Source organism: Aotus nancymaae, unplaced genomic scaffold (assembly GCF_030222135.1).
Source record: "Aotus nancymaae isolate 86718 unplaced genomic scaffold, 86718_ANA_hifiasm-v0.15.2.pri h1tg000002l, whole genome shotgun sequence".
NCBI lineage: Eukaryota > Metazoa > Chordata > Mammalia > Primates > Aotidae > Aotus > Aotus nancymaae.
In genome coordinates this window covers 32,863,544-32,875,581 of record NW_026988413.1, presented here as the reverse complement: position 1 = coordinate 32,875,581, position 12,038 = coordinate 32,863,544, and the positions used below count along the sequence as shown (strand labels likewise).

General features: G+C 39.5%; 1 protein-coding gene across 2 annotated transcripts in view; it reads right to left on the bottom strand.

Annotated features, from left to right (window-relative positions):
• The window catches only part of WASL (WASP like actin nucleation promoting factor), a 65,476-nt gene extending 57,836 nt beyond the window's left edge, over nucleotides 1-7,640 (bottom strand). Inside the window, exon 1 of one of the 2 annotated variants that reach the window (XM_012474016.2) lies at nucleotides 7,222-7,640. In XM_012474016.2, the coding sequence (XP_012329439.2) occupies nucleotides 7,222-7,338 (117 nt within the window). In that variant the 5' untranslated portion in view covers nucleotides 7,339-7,640. The remainder of the gene's footprint in view (nucleotides 1-7,221) is intronic. The other variant, XM_012474015.2, reaches the window with a different exon arrangement.
• Between the last annotated feature and the right edge of the window lie 4,398 nt (nucleotides 7,641-12,038).

Here is a 12,038-nt window from a genome sequence, read left to right as displayed (position 1 = left end):
ATTAACAAAGCTATGACTTCCAGGCAGAATAATTTATAACAAAGCTCAACTCCTATCTGCTCTTTTAAAATTTGTTTTTCTACTCAAAACTAGAATGGGCTACCATCATACTTCAATTAAGATGATTTATCTTAAAAATCTATAGGATATGGACAAAAGTGAAATAAATGAGACTACTACAAGCATGTGTTTCCGCTTTTAGAAAATCTTACTACAGAAGACTAGAATACTGATATACACGGTAGGAGTGTGGCTCAGCAGCAAAACAAGTAGAACCCGGCTCCTCTGTATTTCGGCCAACGCTTAAGCAGCTCCAATTCTATATGTTATGAGGAATCCTGAATGGCCTAATCAAACCTACTTTCTAATCAAGACTTTATTTCTATACTCTATAATTTGATATTACTTATAGATACAATTTTTACATTAAGTAAAAGGTAACTTTTAAAAAAAATCCCTACAACTGTCCACAACAGAGAGATGCTAAAGAGTGACTGGCAGAACTTGGTATACGAGACACTGCTCAGAGGGCCCACTCACACCTTTCCTAAGAACTGTGCTTTCTAATATCCAGAGCACAGCAAGAACAGAAGTTGAGTAAGCAAGAAAGAGAGTAAAAGACAAAACCTAGCCCTTGGCATCTTAAAAGGCTGCCTAATTTACACATTCACTTAGGTTTCAGAAAAGTTCTGTCAAAGGTTCTAGTGTCTCTGGTATGCTGTTTCAGGAACACAAAATTCACTAATATAATAAGCCATAATTCCAGCACGTTGTCCAGTGCATTAAAATTTTTTTTAAAAAGCAAAGATTATTTTAATCACATGAATGAATCCACATAGTAACCTCAATTTTGAATCAGTCTCTAAAATAACCAAGTCAAGTCAATTCACTGTAACAAATAACTCTACCACTTAAAACTAAAAACCTATTTTTGTAATATTGGAAAATAAGCTGCAACATGTAACACCTATAACATCACTAATACATTTCATCTAGAATTAGGATTCTAGATGGAATTGGTTAACAAAAGAAAAATTCTTAAAAATAACTCCCATCTTAATCAAAAAAGCAGCTTCTAATAACCCAAAATACATTATAATTACAAATAACAGTAATTCTAAGTTAGCTAAGAGTTGATAATTCTATTATTAATGCCTTTTAATTCTGTTCACATTGGTGTTTTAAAAGTGAAATGACTATTTAAAAAGCTGAATTAAAAATAGGAGTTTTCAATGAAATAATTTGGGATGATCTATATTTTGCTTAGACATATGCTATCTTTGTCTCTTAATATTAGGGCTGTTCTTTCTCTGCTAGAGTCCCTGGCATCTAGAATAGTTAAACTGTTTAAGCATTAAAGCTGGGAAGACGAGTTATCTTGTCCAACCCTTCATTTTCAAATTAGAAAAGTGAAGTTCAGGAAGGCAGCGATGGCTGGGCGCGGTGGCTCACGCCGGTATTCCCAGCACTTTGGGAGGCCCCAGAGGGCAGATCACCTGATGTCAGGAGTTCAAGACCAGCCTGGCCACTGAAACCCTGTCTCTACTAAAAATACAAAAATTAGCCAGGGATTAGTGGCACATGCCTGTAGCACCAGCTACTTGGGAGGCTGAGGCGGGAGAATCACCTCAGCCTCCCAAGTAGCTGGTGCTACAGGCATACGCCACTAGAAGAGGTTGCAGTGAGCCAAGATTGCGCCACTGCACTGCAGCCTGGGCAACAGAAAGAAGAATGCAAAAATTCCTGTTCACATTCACAATTTACGGTAACAGAGCATGGACTAAAATACAAGAACTCCTAACTTTTTCACCAGGACCCCTTTCTTCCTCTCAGGCTGCCCAGACACTCTCAAAGAGATATATTCAAGTTTCTCCTCAATTTTTAATCTTTTAATTTATACACTCTACAATTAACTGACTTTAAAATTGTTAGAAATAATGTACCTAAGTCAAAACAAATACAATATAGAGTTGAAAATTTTACTCTAAATCCTCCCTGACAATAACAGAAAACCTAAACTGAGCACTGGATAGTATTAATAACAACTTCCTTTCATATACTCCTCCAAACTCCCAGAATACTTTGTGTTATGAACTCTAAGCACTTTCCATAATTATTGTATTACTCTTAGAAATTCTTTACTAAGCCCACTTTACAAATCTGGACACTAAGGCTGAGACTAGTTAAGAAATTTTCCTATATTACAGAGCTAAGAATAACCAGAAACAAAACTCATAATCCAACCCTGCTGAACACTTCTGAATCTCTTCTTGTGCTTACAGCTACCCTGCATCACATACATTTTTGTGCTAATCTTTTTGCTCTATACAAGGTTATCTTCTCATCTTTGTATATTCCAAATCCAGTGAATTTTAACTTTTATCTTTCCTTACTACTCAAGGTGAAATATATTCCCAGCCCAAACTTTCCACCAGTGGCACCTTACTCAGGCCATCGTCAATAATACAATGATCCCTCTATGCATGTCTTCCCCTCTATGCCTATTTAAGAATCCCTATCCAAATGGTCTGATTTAGAACAGAAACTACTGTTAGACAACTATTAGCACCAATATTAGTTCAGCAAAAAGAATTAAACCACTTTGGTTGCTTAATAAATGAAGACTAAAGTCCAGATACCATGTGCATTAGAAACTGAAGGTCTTAACAACCTGATCAAACAATGAAAAATGCAGAATAAGCTCCTAAAAAATAAACAAGTGAGCAACTATAGTTATTTAATCAGTAAGTATTCACTGATCTGTGTGCTAGAAGTTATAAAAATTATAGAATACTACATAGGCATAAAGTCTATCTCCAAGAATTATATATAAAGTGAGGGAAAAAAAACTAAAGAAAATAAGCAAGTTAAAATAAGTGCTGAGGAATTAAAGGATATAAAGATTAAGATTGATTAATAAAATGGCTTAAGTATCACTAAATCTCGAAAATCAACAAACCAGGTGAGTACCGCAGGGAAAGATAACGGATAGTAACAACTCAAATTCATATAGACCAGAGATGGCTGTAGAGGCATAGTTTAATGTTTTATTTTTTCCTAATCCTTAGTTTGTCACTTATTTAGGACTATATATGTTGAACTCCACTTAGCAAGATTGCACATATTTTTCATATAAAATTAATTGAATCACACTAATGAAAGACAACAGATCTAACTTAGTAACCTTGTTTATAACCTTCTTAAATTGTTCTCCCATAATACTACCAGCTAATGAATGGCATCAGAACTATTTGTATAAAAGTACCTATCATATATTTACATAATACAATGAAACCTCAATTTTCACAAAATGTATTTTTAGAAACTGCAGTAAAACAATAGGCTTACTCCTCCATGAAGCCAATCACCAATCCAGAGTCTCATTAGCATTTATTTGCAGCGAATGAGAATAAAAATGTTTCTGTGTACTTTTTCTGTTGTGGTTATAATGCCTGCCTTATTGAAATTACCTTCCCTCACCTTCTATATATAACTGGGACTAATTTCTGCTGGAGACTTTAATTGTCCTTGAATTCCCAAAGCACTCTCTTAATTCGGGCTCTCATCTTATTTCACTGGTACTACTATAAAACAACTATCTGATTTCCTTTGTCTTTCCCTCACATTCCTCAATCCACCTTCTATACTGCCTCCAACTTTCCCCTGAAAACTTTCTAAGCCAAATACGATCTCGTGAGTACCCATTAAACAGTGCAATACTTCCTCAACCGTATCTCCTTCTTAGTTGTGAAATGTACACTGAGATCTTAAGAGGTCGGAGAAATGCTATACTTAATTGGTTTAACTTAATTTAGCTTCAATTTGCAAAGTACAGACCAAAAATTGAAGAAAAATCTATTAAGATTTCCAGCATGCTCAAGGATTATCCTATCAGACAACGAGGACTTCAGCAGTGGTTTTCAAACTGTGACATACATTAGAATCTTCTGTCAAGCTTGTTAAAGATAGACATGGCCAAGCTTCACCTCAGACCCAGTGATTCTGAATATTATCTAGGAATTGGGCCTAGATATATGCATTTCTCATAAACTCCACAATGATTCCAATGCATACCTAAATCTGAGAGCCCAAGAAGAAGCCCTCCTTGCTCCCTAACAAACTTCTCCTAATTTTTCAAGCTGTTTCATATCTCTCATCAACCTGGGGAGTACCTGTTAATATAAATATTCAGTTATCATCCATTCTAAAAAACTTTTACTCATCCTCTCTCCCACCATTCTCTCCTTCAATCCTCTAAACCTTTATAGTTTCCATATATTTACACACAGTCTTAATCCACACAACTACCCCATGAGATAGCATCCTTGTTTTACAGATGAGAAAACCAAATCTAGGATAGGAAGCTTAAGAAACTTGTCCAAAGTGACCCCCAGTTTGAACCCACGTTTGCTGAATACAAAGCCAAGGCATTTTCTATTGTAACAAGTAGCCTCTTACATATCACTCTGAAGCACTGACTTATTTTTCTGTTTACATGTTTCCTTTTTTAGACCTAGTAAGCTCCCTGAAGACAATTATCAGCCCTTCCAGATTTTGCCTCAATATTTAGTCAATAAATGTTTGTTGAATGAAAGAAGAAATGAAGCTCCTCCAAAGCTCTGACTATAACTACTTCTGTTTCAGTTCTTGAATTCTTAGAAAGAGCTTTGAGTATACTTCTGTCTAACACATTTGGTCTGACCTGTACACTTTATTGCTGGATTAATTATGAGACATGTATTTCAGTAATGTCTTAAACAACAACAACAAGAAAAAAAAACAAACAAAAAACTGCACAATCAGCAAAGAGAGGAAAAGATTATTTTAAAAATTAAAATATCACTTTTACTTTACTCTCTATTAACTAGAGACTTAAAATTTTAAAATTAGTATTTGCAATGACTTCATCCCACAAGAGCAGGCAACGGAAACAGTGTGGTTTTAAATGACAGAAATTCAAAAGGTAAAGTTGATTAATAAAAGATGGCATAAAGAAATTAAGCACTGAATACTGACAGCCTATTCAACAATCCACTTATGTTAAGCAACGTGCAACACCATTTTTCTCTATCACAGTATTTTTCCCCATCTGTCATTTTTTGAAACCAGTAAAGCTATAGGTAAGCACAGGAACAATTAATATACTTGTGTATAAATGTAATGTCCTTCCTGCCTAATGTGTCTGGTATGTAGAACACAGTAAAACTACTTCCTTTTTGATACAGATTACATAGCTAATATAGTAAACCAGCAACCAAATTTTTTTTCATTGGAGGCAACTACCATTCAAAGTGCTGGAGATTTTCCTAAATTGAACATTCCCAAACATTAGTGGTGCTTTAAGAATCTAGTATTTTTTGGGAGGCCGAGGCGGGTGGATCACGAGGTCAAGAGATCAAGACCATCCTGGTCAACACGGTGAAACCCCGTCTCTACTAAAAATACAAAAATTAGCTGGGCACGGTGGCGCGTGCCTGTAATCCCAGCTACTCAGGAGGCTGAGGCAGGAGAATTGCCTGAACCCAGGAGGCGGAGGTTGCGGTGAGCCGAGATCGCGCCACTGCACTCCAGCCTGGGTAACAAGAGCGCAACTCCATCTCAAAAAAAAAAAAAAAAAATCTAGTATTTTAATTATATTAGTTTTTGGTGAAAAAGGCAAAGTGGTTATTCCTTTAAGACCACTTTTAGAAATAAATCAGTAACAAGAAAAAAAAAATACCCTTCTAAACCAACATGACGTAGTGGAAAGTACAATGGGAAGGGACTAGGCATGAGGAGTCCTGGTATTCTAGTTCTGGTTACATTATTAAATTGCTGTATGACTTGGGCTCACTGGCTCAGTTTTCTCATTTGTTGAAAAAAGTGTGTGTGGATGGGGAGGAGCTTGCTTATCTTTAAAGTTGTTACCCAAAATTCTCATTTAGAGCCACTATTCTTGTTTCATTCTTCCAATTAGTAAGCTCAATGTTCCCTAAGGTCTAAATTCTGAAATATGAAACAAATCTGAAATTGAATGGAACGATTCAATCTCCAACCGGACAGCACAAGATACAAAGGGTGGACTCCTATGAAGTCAACAATCCAAGAACTTTCCAGAAATTCTCTAATCCTAACTTCTTAAAGCAGCAGATGAAATCTGGTTTGGCATACCTAACATTACTTTAAAAAGTTATAAAATGGTATTGCTCTGTTGAAATTTCCGTGTTTTCTGGGTTCCAGTGGCACATACTCTGCAGGTGCTAGCAAGCAAAGTGGAAAGAGACCCAGCCAGTATTTCAACAAACCACACTTCAACCCAGTCACCGCAGTATGATCCCGAAAAGGCCTACACCACAAAGCAGAACCTCCCCACCCCCAGAAGTGCCAGCAGCCAATGTAATGAATGCTTCCGTCAACAACACACATTCCCCTTCCCACAGCAGAACTGCTCGCTCCCAACCGGCCATCTGGGGTTGCAATTGGCCGCACAGCACCAAACTAAGAATCATTCTCGGCCCCAAAAGCCAAGAACTACCAGAGATTGAGGTTTCCCTGCGCATGGCTGCGGGGAGAGCAGCACCCGCTCCCATCAATGGGGTAAAAAAAATCAGTGGGAAGGAGAGTAGAAACCAGGCCTAGGCAAGGTTGCTGGAGAAATAAATCTTGTTTATCTTCAACGAGGAGCAGTAACATTTCTCGCCTTCTCTCTAATCCGAAGAGAGCCCAAGATCTTGTACTCGACTTCATTCCCTCCTGGAATCCTAATGCGAGATTAAAAACCACCTTCCTTCCGCGACCTATCCACTCCTCAAACCTGGCATTGTTAAAGAAGGTACCCCCAGATCAAGCAGTAGGAGGTGAAGTGAGAGCTAGAACAAGGGCTCAGCTTTTGGGACCAAGCGGCTCGTGCAAAAAAATCCCCTTGTGGCCAGAGAGTAAAGTTTTAACCAGCAGCAAGGGCGCGGACCGAGGCTCGGCCAGGCTGGAGGACAGGCCTGAGGAGGTGACACTCCCTTGTTCTCCAGCAGCTCGGGAAGGCGGCGCCCGACCGCCCCGGCTCGCACCCAGGGAGCACGGCGCCGACGCGGGGCCCGGGCCGGGCCGAAGCCGGCGGGAGACCTGGCCGACAGCGGGACCCTCCCCACTCGGCTCCCGCCTCCTTCCCCACTCCCACTTCCCGGCCCCCAAGCCCGGGCCCGTGAGGTAACGTCAGGGGTGGCGACGCGGGTCTTGGCCACTGACCACACATTTCTTGCCGAGGAAAGTGAAGAGGGACTCGTTCTCCTGCGGAGTGAGCAGCAAGGACCCCACGTTGGTGACTCTCCGCGGCGGTGGCGGCTGCTGCTGGACGGAGCTCATGGTTTCGCCGGTGGGGCTGGGAGTCCAGGGCCGTCTCCTCCGGCGAGTGGACGAGAGCTTGTTCCCCCTCTCGGTGACAGGGGCGGGGAGGAGGGGAGTCAGAGGCGCCGCATCTCGCAGCTCCTCCGGCGCGGGGAGGAGGAGGAGGAGATCGAGGGACGCAGGCGCTGACAGCGAGCCACCTTCGGGCCGCGCTGAGAGAAGGGAGCTCCCAGCTCCCGCCCGGTCAGGCTAGGGCCGGATGGTCGTTGTCCTCGCACTCCGGCGACTGCGCTAAACTCCCAACTCCTCCCCCAGCCTTCCCGCTGCGGCGGCGGCGGCCGCACAATCCAACATGGCAGCGGGGCGGGCGAGACCACAGGACGGAGGGCGCGGGGGAGCGCGCCGGAAACGCGCGGCCGGGGCCCGGGGAGGAACCCCCCATTCGGCAGCGGGCCTCGCCGCGCCGGCCCGAGGCCACGCCCCCTTCCGGCCGAGGCCTGGACCGCGCGGAGCTGAGCGGGATCCCCGTTGGCTCCGGGCGCGGGCTTCCGACTTCGTTCTTTGGCCTCTGGCGTCTCGGCTAGTCGGTTGGGTGCCCAGACCCAGCTACTACTGCTTGAAGAGAGAATGTATGGAGACTTGCCGCCGCCGCTGTGCCGCCAGCCTTCCTTGGCCGGACGCACACCTTTACGTCTGTGAGGACCCAGGGCCCCTCCTTGGAATGGCTATTTCTCAAGCGCTCCCCGGGTTAGAGAGGCCTGCGACCTAAAGACCGAAACCTGGGAAGATGCGCTCTGCCCTGTGTCGGCTTCGATAGGAGCCGCAGGTGCCTGGTATTTTCTCAAACTTTGTCCCAAACTTCAGCTGTGGGAGTGGAAGAACAAACAGGCCTCTCCCATAATTGTGAAAGAGATCTCCCTGATGGATGTAACAAAAACAAATGCACTTGACTTCCACCGCCTGCCTGGCGTGTCACGTGGGTTCAATGTATGTGTCACATTTAAATTCAAAGTATTTTTCTTCTAAGGGCTCTGGACACTTTTTTCTCCCTATATCGTGAATTGGAAAATACCCTAGGATATTACAAGTTATCTAAGATAACTCCCTTTGTTCTGTAAGTTAAATACTAAATGGTTGAAACGAAATTTTGTAATATAGAGGTGATGCAGACTGCAGTCAATTAATCAAATATGCATCTCACCGTTCTCCACGTTAAACACATTAACACTTGTTGCATAAATTGATGTCTGCTAATTGCTAAATTTCAATTAAAAAGTTATACGTTAAACTTAAGACATCTGTAACAAACTGTGGTAAAATTGTTGGATGTTAAACATCTCTGATAGCTCCCAATAGAAATCTCTAATGTACTTACCAGACTGATAAGCCATTATCAATGCACTTTGAAAATACCATAAAATGTTAAAATTAAAGCTGCCCTTAATGAAATTTGGCTGAACAAGAATAAATTTACAAAGGAAAATGAGAGTGGATAGCCTTGGGAGTTCCCACATAAAAGATAGAGATTTCAAAGTTAAACTTGATTAATAATATTAGGGTAAAAAGTGAATTAAAAAAGCAACAGGACTATTTATAAAATAAGTAGGTTTGGAAAGCAGTAGTAGAAATATAAGCCTGGCGTTGCCTCTGAATTACAGATCTAATAAACCTAGAAGCTAAATCAGTTTGTCTTTTACCAAAAATGCAACTCCTGTAAGTTGAAAGCACAGTGACAACAGAAAGCATTACAAATTCTTGAGAAATAATAAAATTTATTACAGCTCTTCTTTTCAAACCTTTGAACAAGTATAGTACTAGAAGTATAAGATTTAAATAGGCCCAAGTTTTAGTTCTTGTTGTGAGTCTTACAACCTTATGGACTTTGGACAAGTTACTTCTCTGGGTCTCAGTTTCCTCATCTGTAAAATGAAAATAATTTGTGTCATACAGGTACAGTCTAAATGGGGGTAATTACATCTACTTCAAAGTTGTGAAATACAAAATTAAAACTAAATAGGAGGTATAAGTTCTAGTGTTTTGTAGCACTGTAGGATGACTACAGTTAACAATACTGTATAGTTTCAAATAGCTAGAAGGATATTGAATGTTCCCAAAACAAAGACATTGTAAGTTTTTGAGGTGATGGATATGCTAATTACCCTGATCTAATCACTATACGTTTTATGTGTTGCAACATCACTGTGTACCCCCATAAATATGTATGATTATTGTGTCTATTAAATTTTTTTAAAACTAAAATATTATAAGATATTTTTAAAAAGATATCACTTGTAAAGGACCTGATAAGTAGCGGTCACTCAAGTATTAGTTGTCTGCCACTGACAGTCCTTGCCTATGATCTGTTCTGCTTTCCCTAAGTTAAGGGATCAGGACTTGACATGTATTCTTACCTTTATTCTTGTTTTTTTTTGTTGTTGTTGTTCAGGCAATTCTCCTGCCTCAGCCTCCTGAGTAGCTGGGATTACAGGCACGCGCCACCATGCCCAGCTAATTTTTTGTATTTTTAGTAGAGACAGGGTTTCACCATGTTGACCAGGATGGTCTCGATCTCTTGACCTCGTGATCCACCCGTTTTGGCCTCCCAAAGTGCTGGGATTACAGGCGTGAGCCACCGCGCCCGGCCCCTTCTTACCTTTGTTCTAAGTCTGACTCTTGAAAAAATGTCCTTCAAATTTACAATTGTACATAATTTTTCAAAAATACAGTGGAGAAATTGATAGCAGAATTTCTGATTAGGCCATATATTATGCCAAATAGGCTACATATATATCCCAGTGTGCCAAAATAAAACTTTTTAAAACTGTAAATCTAGAGATAGAATTCTATTAGCTTCTAATTGATAAAAACTGAAGAACAGCAAATTTTATGCTAGAAATACCAGCTTTTAGAACTTGTAGACCACCAAACTATTTTGAAGATAGGAAAGAGTAGTGGGAAAGGGCTGTGAAAAAAAAAAAGCCATGAGATGATAGGTAAATGGACAGTCACTGCATTGAAGAATCTTATCTCATTCTGAGAATTATTGAATTCCAATCATTTCAAAACCTCTTACTAGCCTAGACTATTGTTTTATTGATTTTCTTTAAGGAAATTTTATGACTTATCTAAATGTAATTTTTTTTTTTTTTTTTTAACTATTTGCTCTTGTTCTGTTTTCTTTAGACTTGGAGATGGAAAATTATGACCACAGTGACTTTTTTCCTCAGGTCCAACCTTTAATTTTTCTCCAAATTTTTAATATAGTACTTTGTCCACAAAATTGCACTTTAAGTTCTTGTCTTCTACCCTTCATTGTTATTTTTGTTTTTCTCTGGGCTTTTTCTGACTCTGTGATGTTCTTAAAGTGTGGAAAATGTAAGCATGAACATTTCACTGGAAATATGACTTCCTTACTCATTTAAGCCTGTGAACAAGCAATATTTGGGGATTCCCCCCTTACCATATATAAAGGATTCTATTTTTTTCATACTCATCCTGAGACCAAGCAGTACTTGCTGTTTTTGTTTCAAAAGGTTTAGAAAGTCCTTTTTTAATTCTTGATAGCATATCCTCTATTTGGCAGAACATAAGACATCTTTTCTCTCTGTTTTCTTTGGAAAATTAATTCCTTATCTCAAATTCTTCTTACCCAGTTTGAGAGATTGGATTTTATCCAGGACATAAGCATTCTGTTTCCCTTCAACAGAGTATCTTGAAGTTTGTAAGCTCAGTTAAGAAGACTACATATTATATATATATATATATATATATATATATATATAATGCATATGCTAGAAATACCAGCTTTTAGAACTTGTAGACCACCAAACTATTTTGAAAACAGGAAAGAGTACTGGGAGAGGGCTGTGAAAAAAAGCTTTATTAAGGTATATATGAATATAACCCAAAAAAGGCAATTCTTACATTTAATTTCTTCCATTTGACTTTCTTTACCTCAACTAGAATCTATGCTAGTACTTTATTTTCTTCTTTCTTTCTTTGGTAGGATCTTTTAAGGTAAAGCCCTCATTGTAACAGAAAACATTAGGGTAGCTTATTATGGAAATGAGGCCATATTTTCAGATACATTCCTGCTGTTATCCTTATGGGTACTTTGCAAGGTTTTCTTGTTCTGGTTCTTTGTTATCCATTTTTCTTCTTTACAGATGTCATTGTTTATGTACTGTTACAAGTCCTCTGAAACACCCTATTCCCCTTGCTAATGTTAATAATTTAAAATGTAGTGACATCCCTTACTGTGGGGAAATGTAAAGGTGGCTGAATGCATGCAAGGGCATTCAGCAGCCATTGTAGCCATAATTGCTGCTTGGCTATGGTAGGACTGATTTATAGAGACAGAACAACAGCAAATCTGAATACAGCAAATCTGGATTTGCAGAAAAAGTGCAGGGGCAATGAGTGCTACTTCTCCCATGCAACCTCCACAAATGTCATGTGTTTAAAATGTTCATCTTGTAAAATATCTCTGCAGAGTGTTATGTAAATGTTGCATATAGCAATACTTACAAGAATTTGTTCTAGTACATGTTATCCCAAGTTAAATGTTAATTGTTTTCTTCTTCATCAACTAAAATCCGAAAAGTAAGCTAGCACACCATTTTATTCTGCCTCTCTTTTTAAAATTCATTTTAACTACAAACCTCTTTGGGGCTTTCTTTTTTAGGAATAAATAGTTTATTTACAAATCATTCTGATTT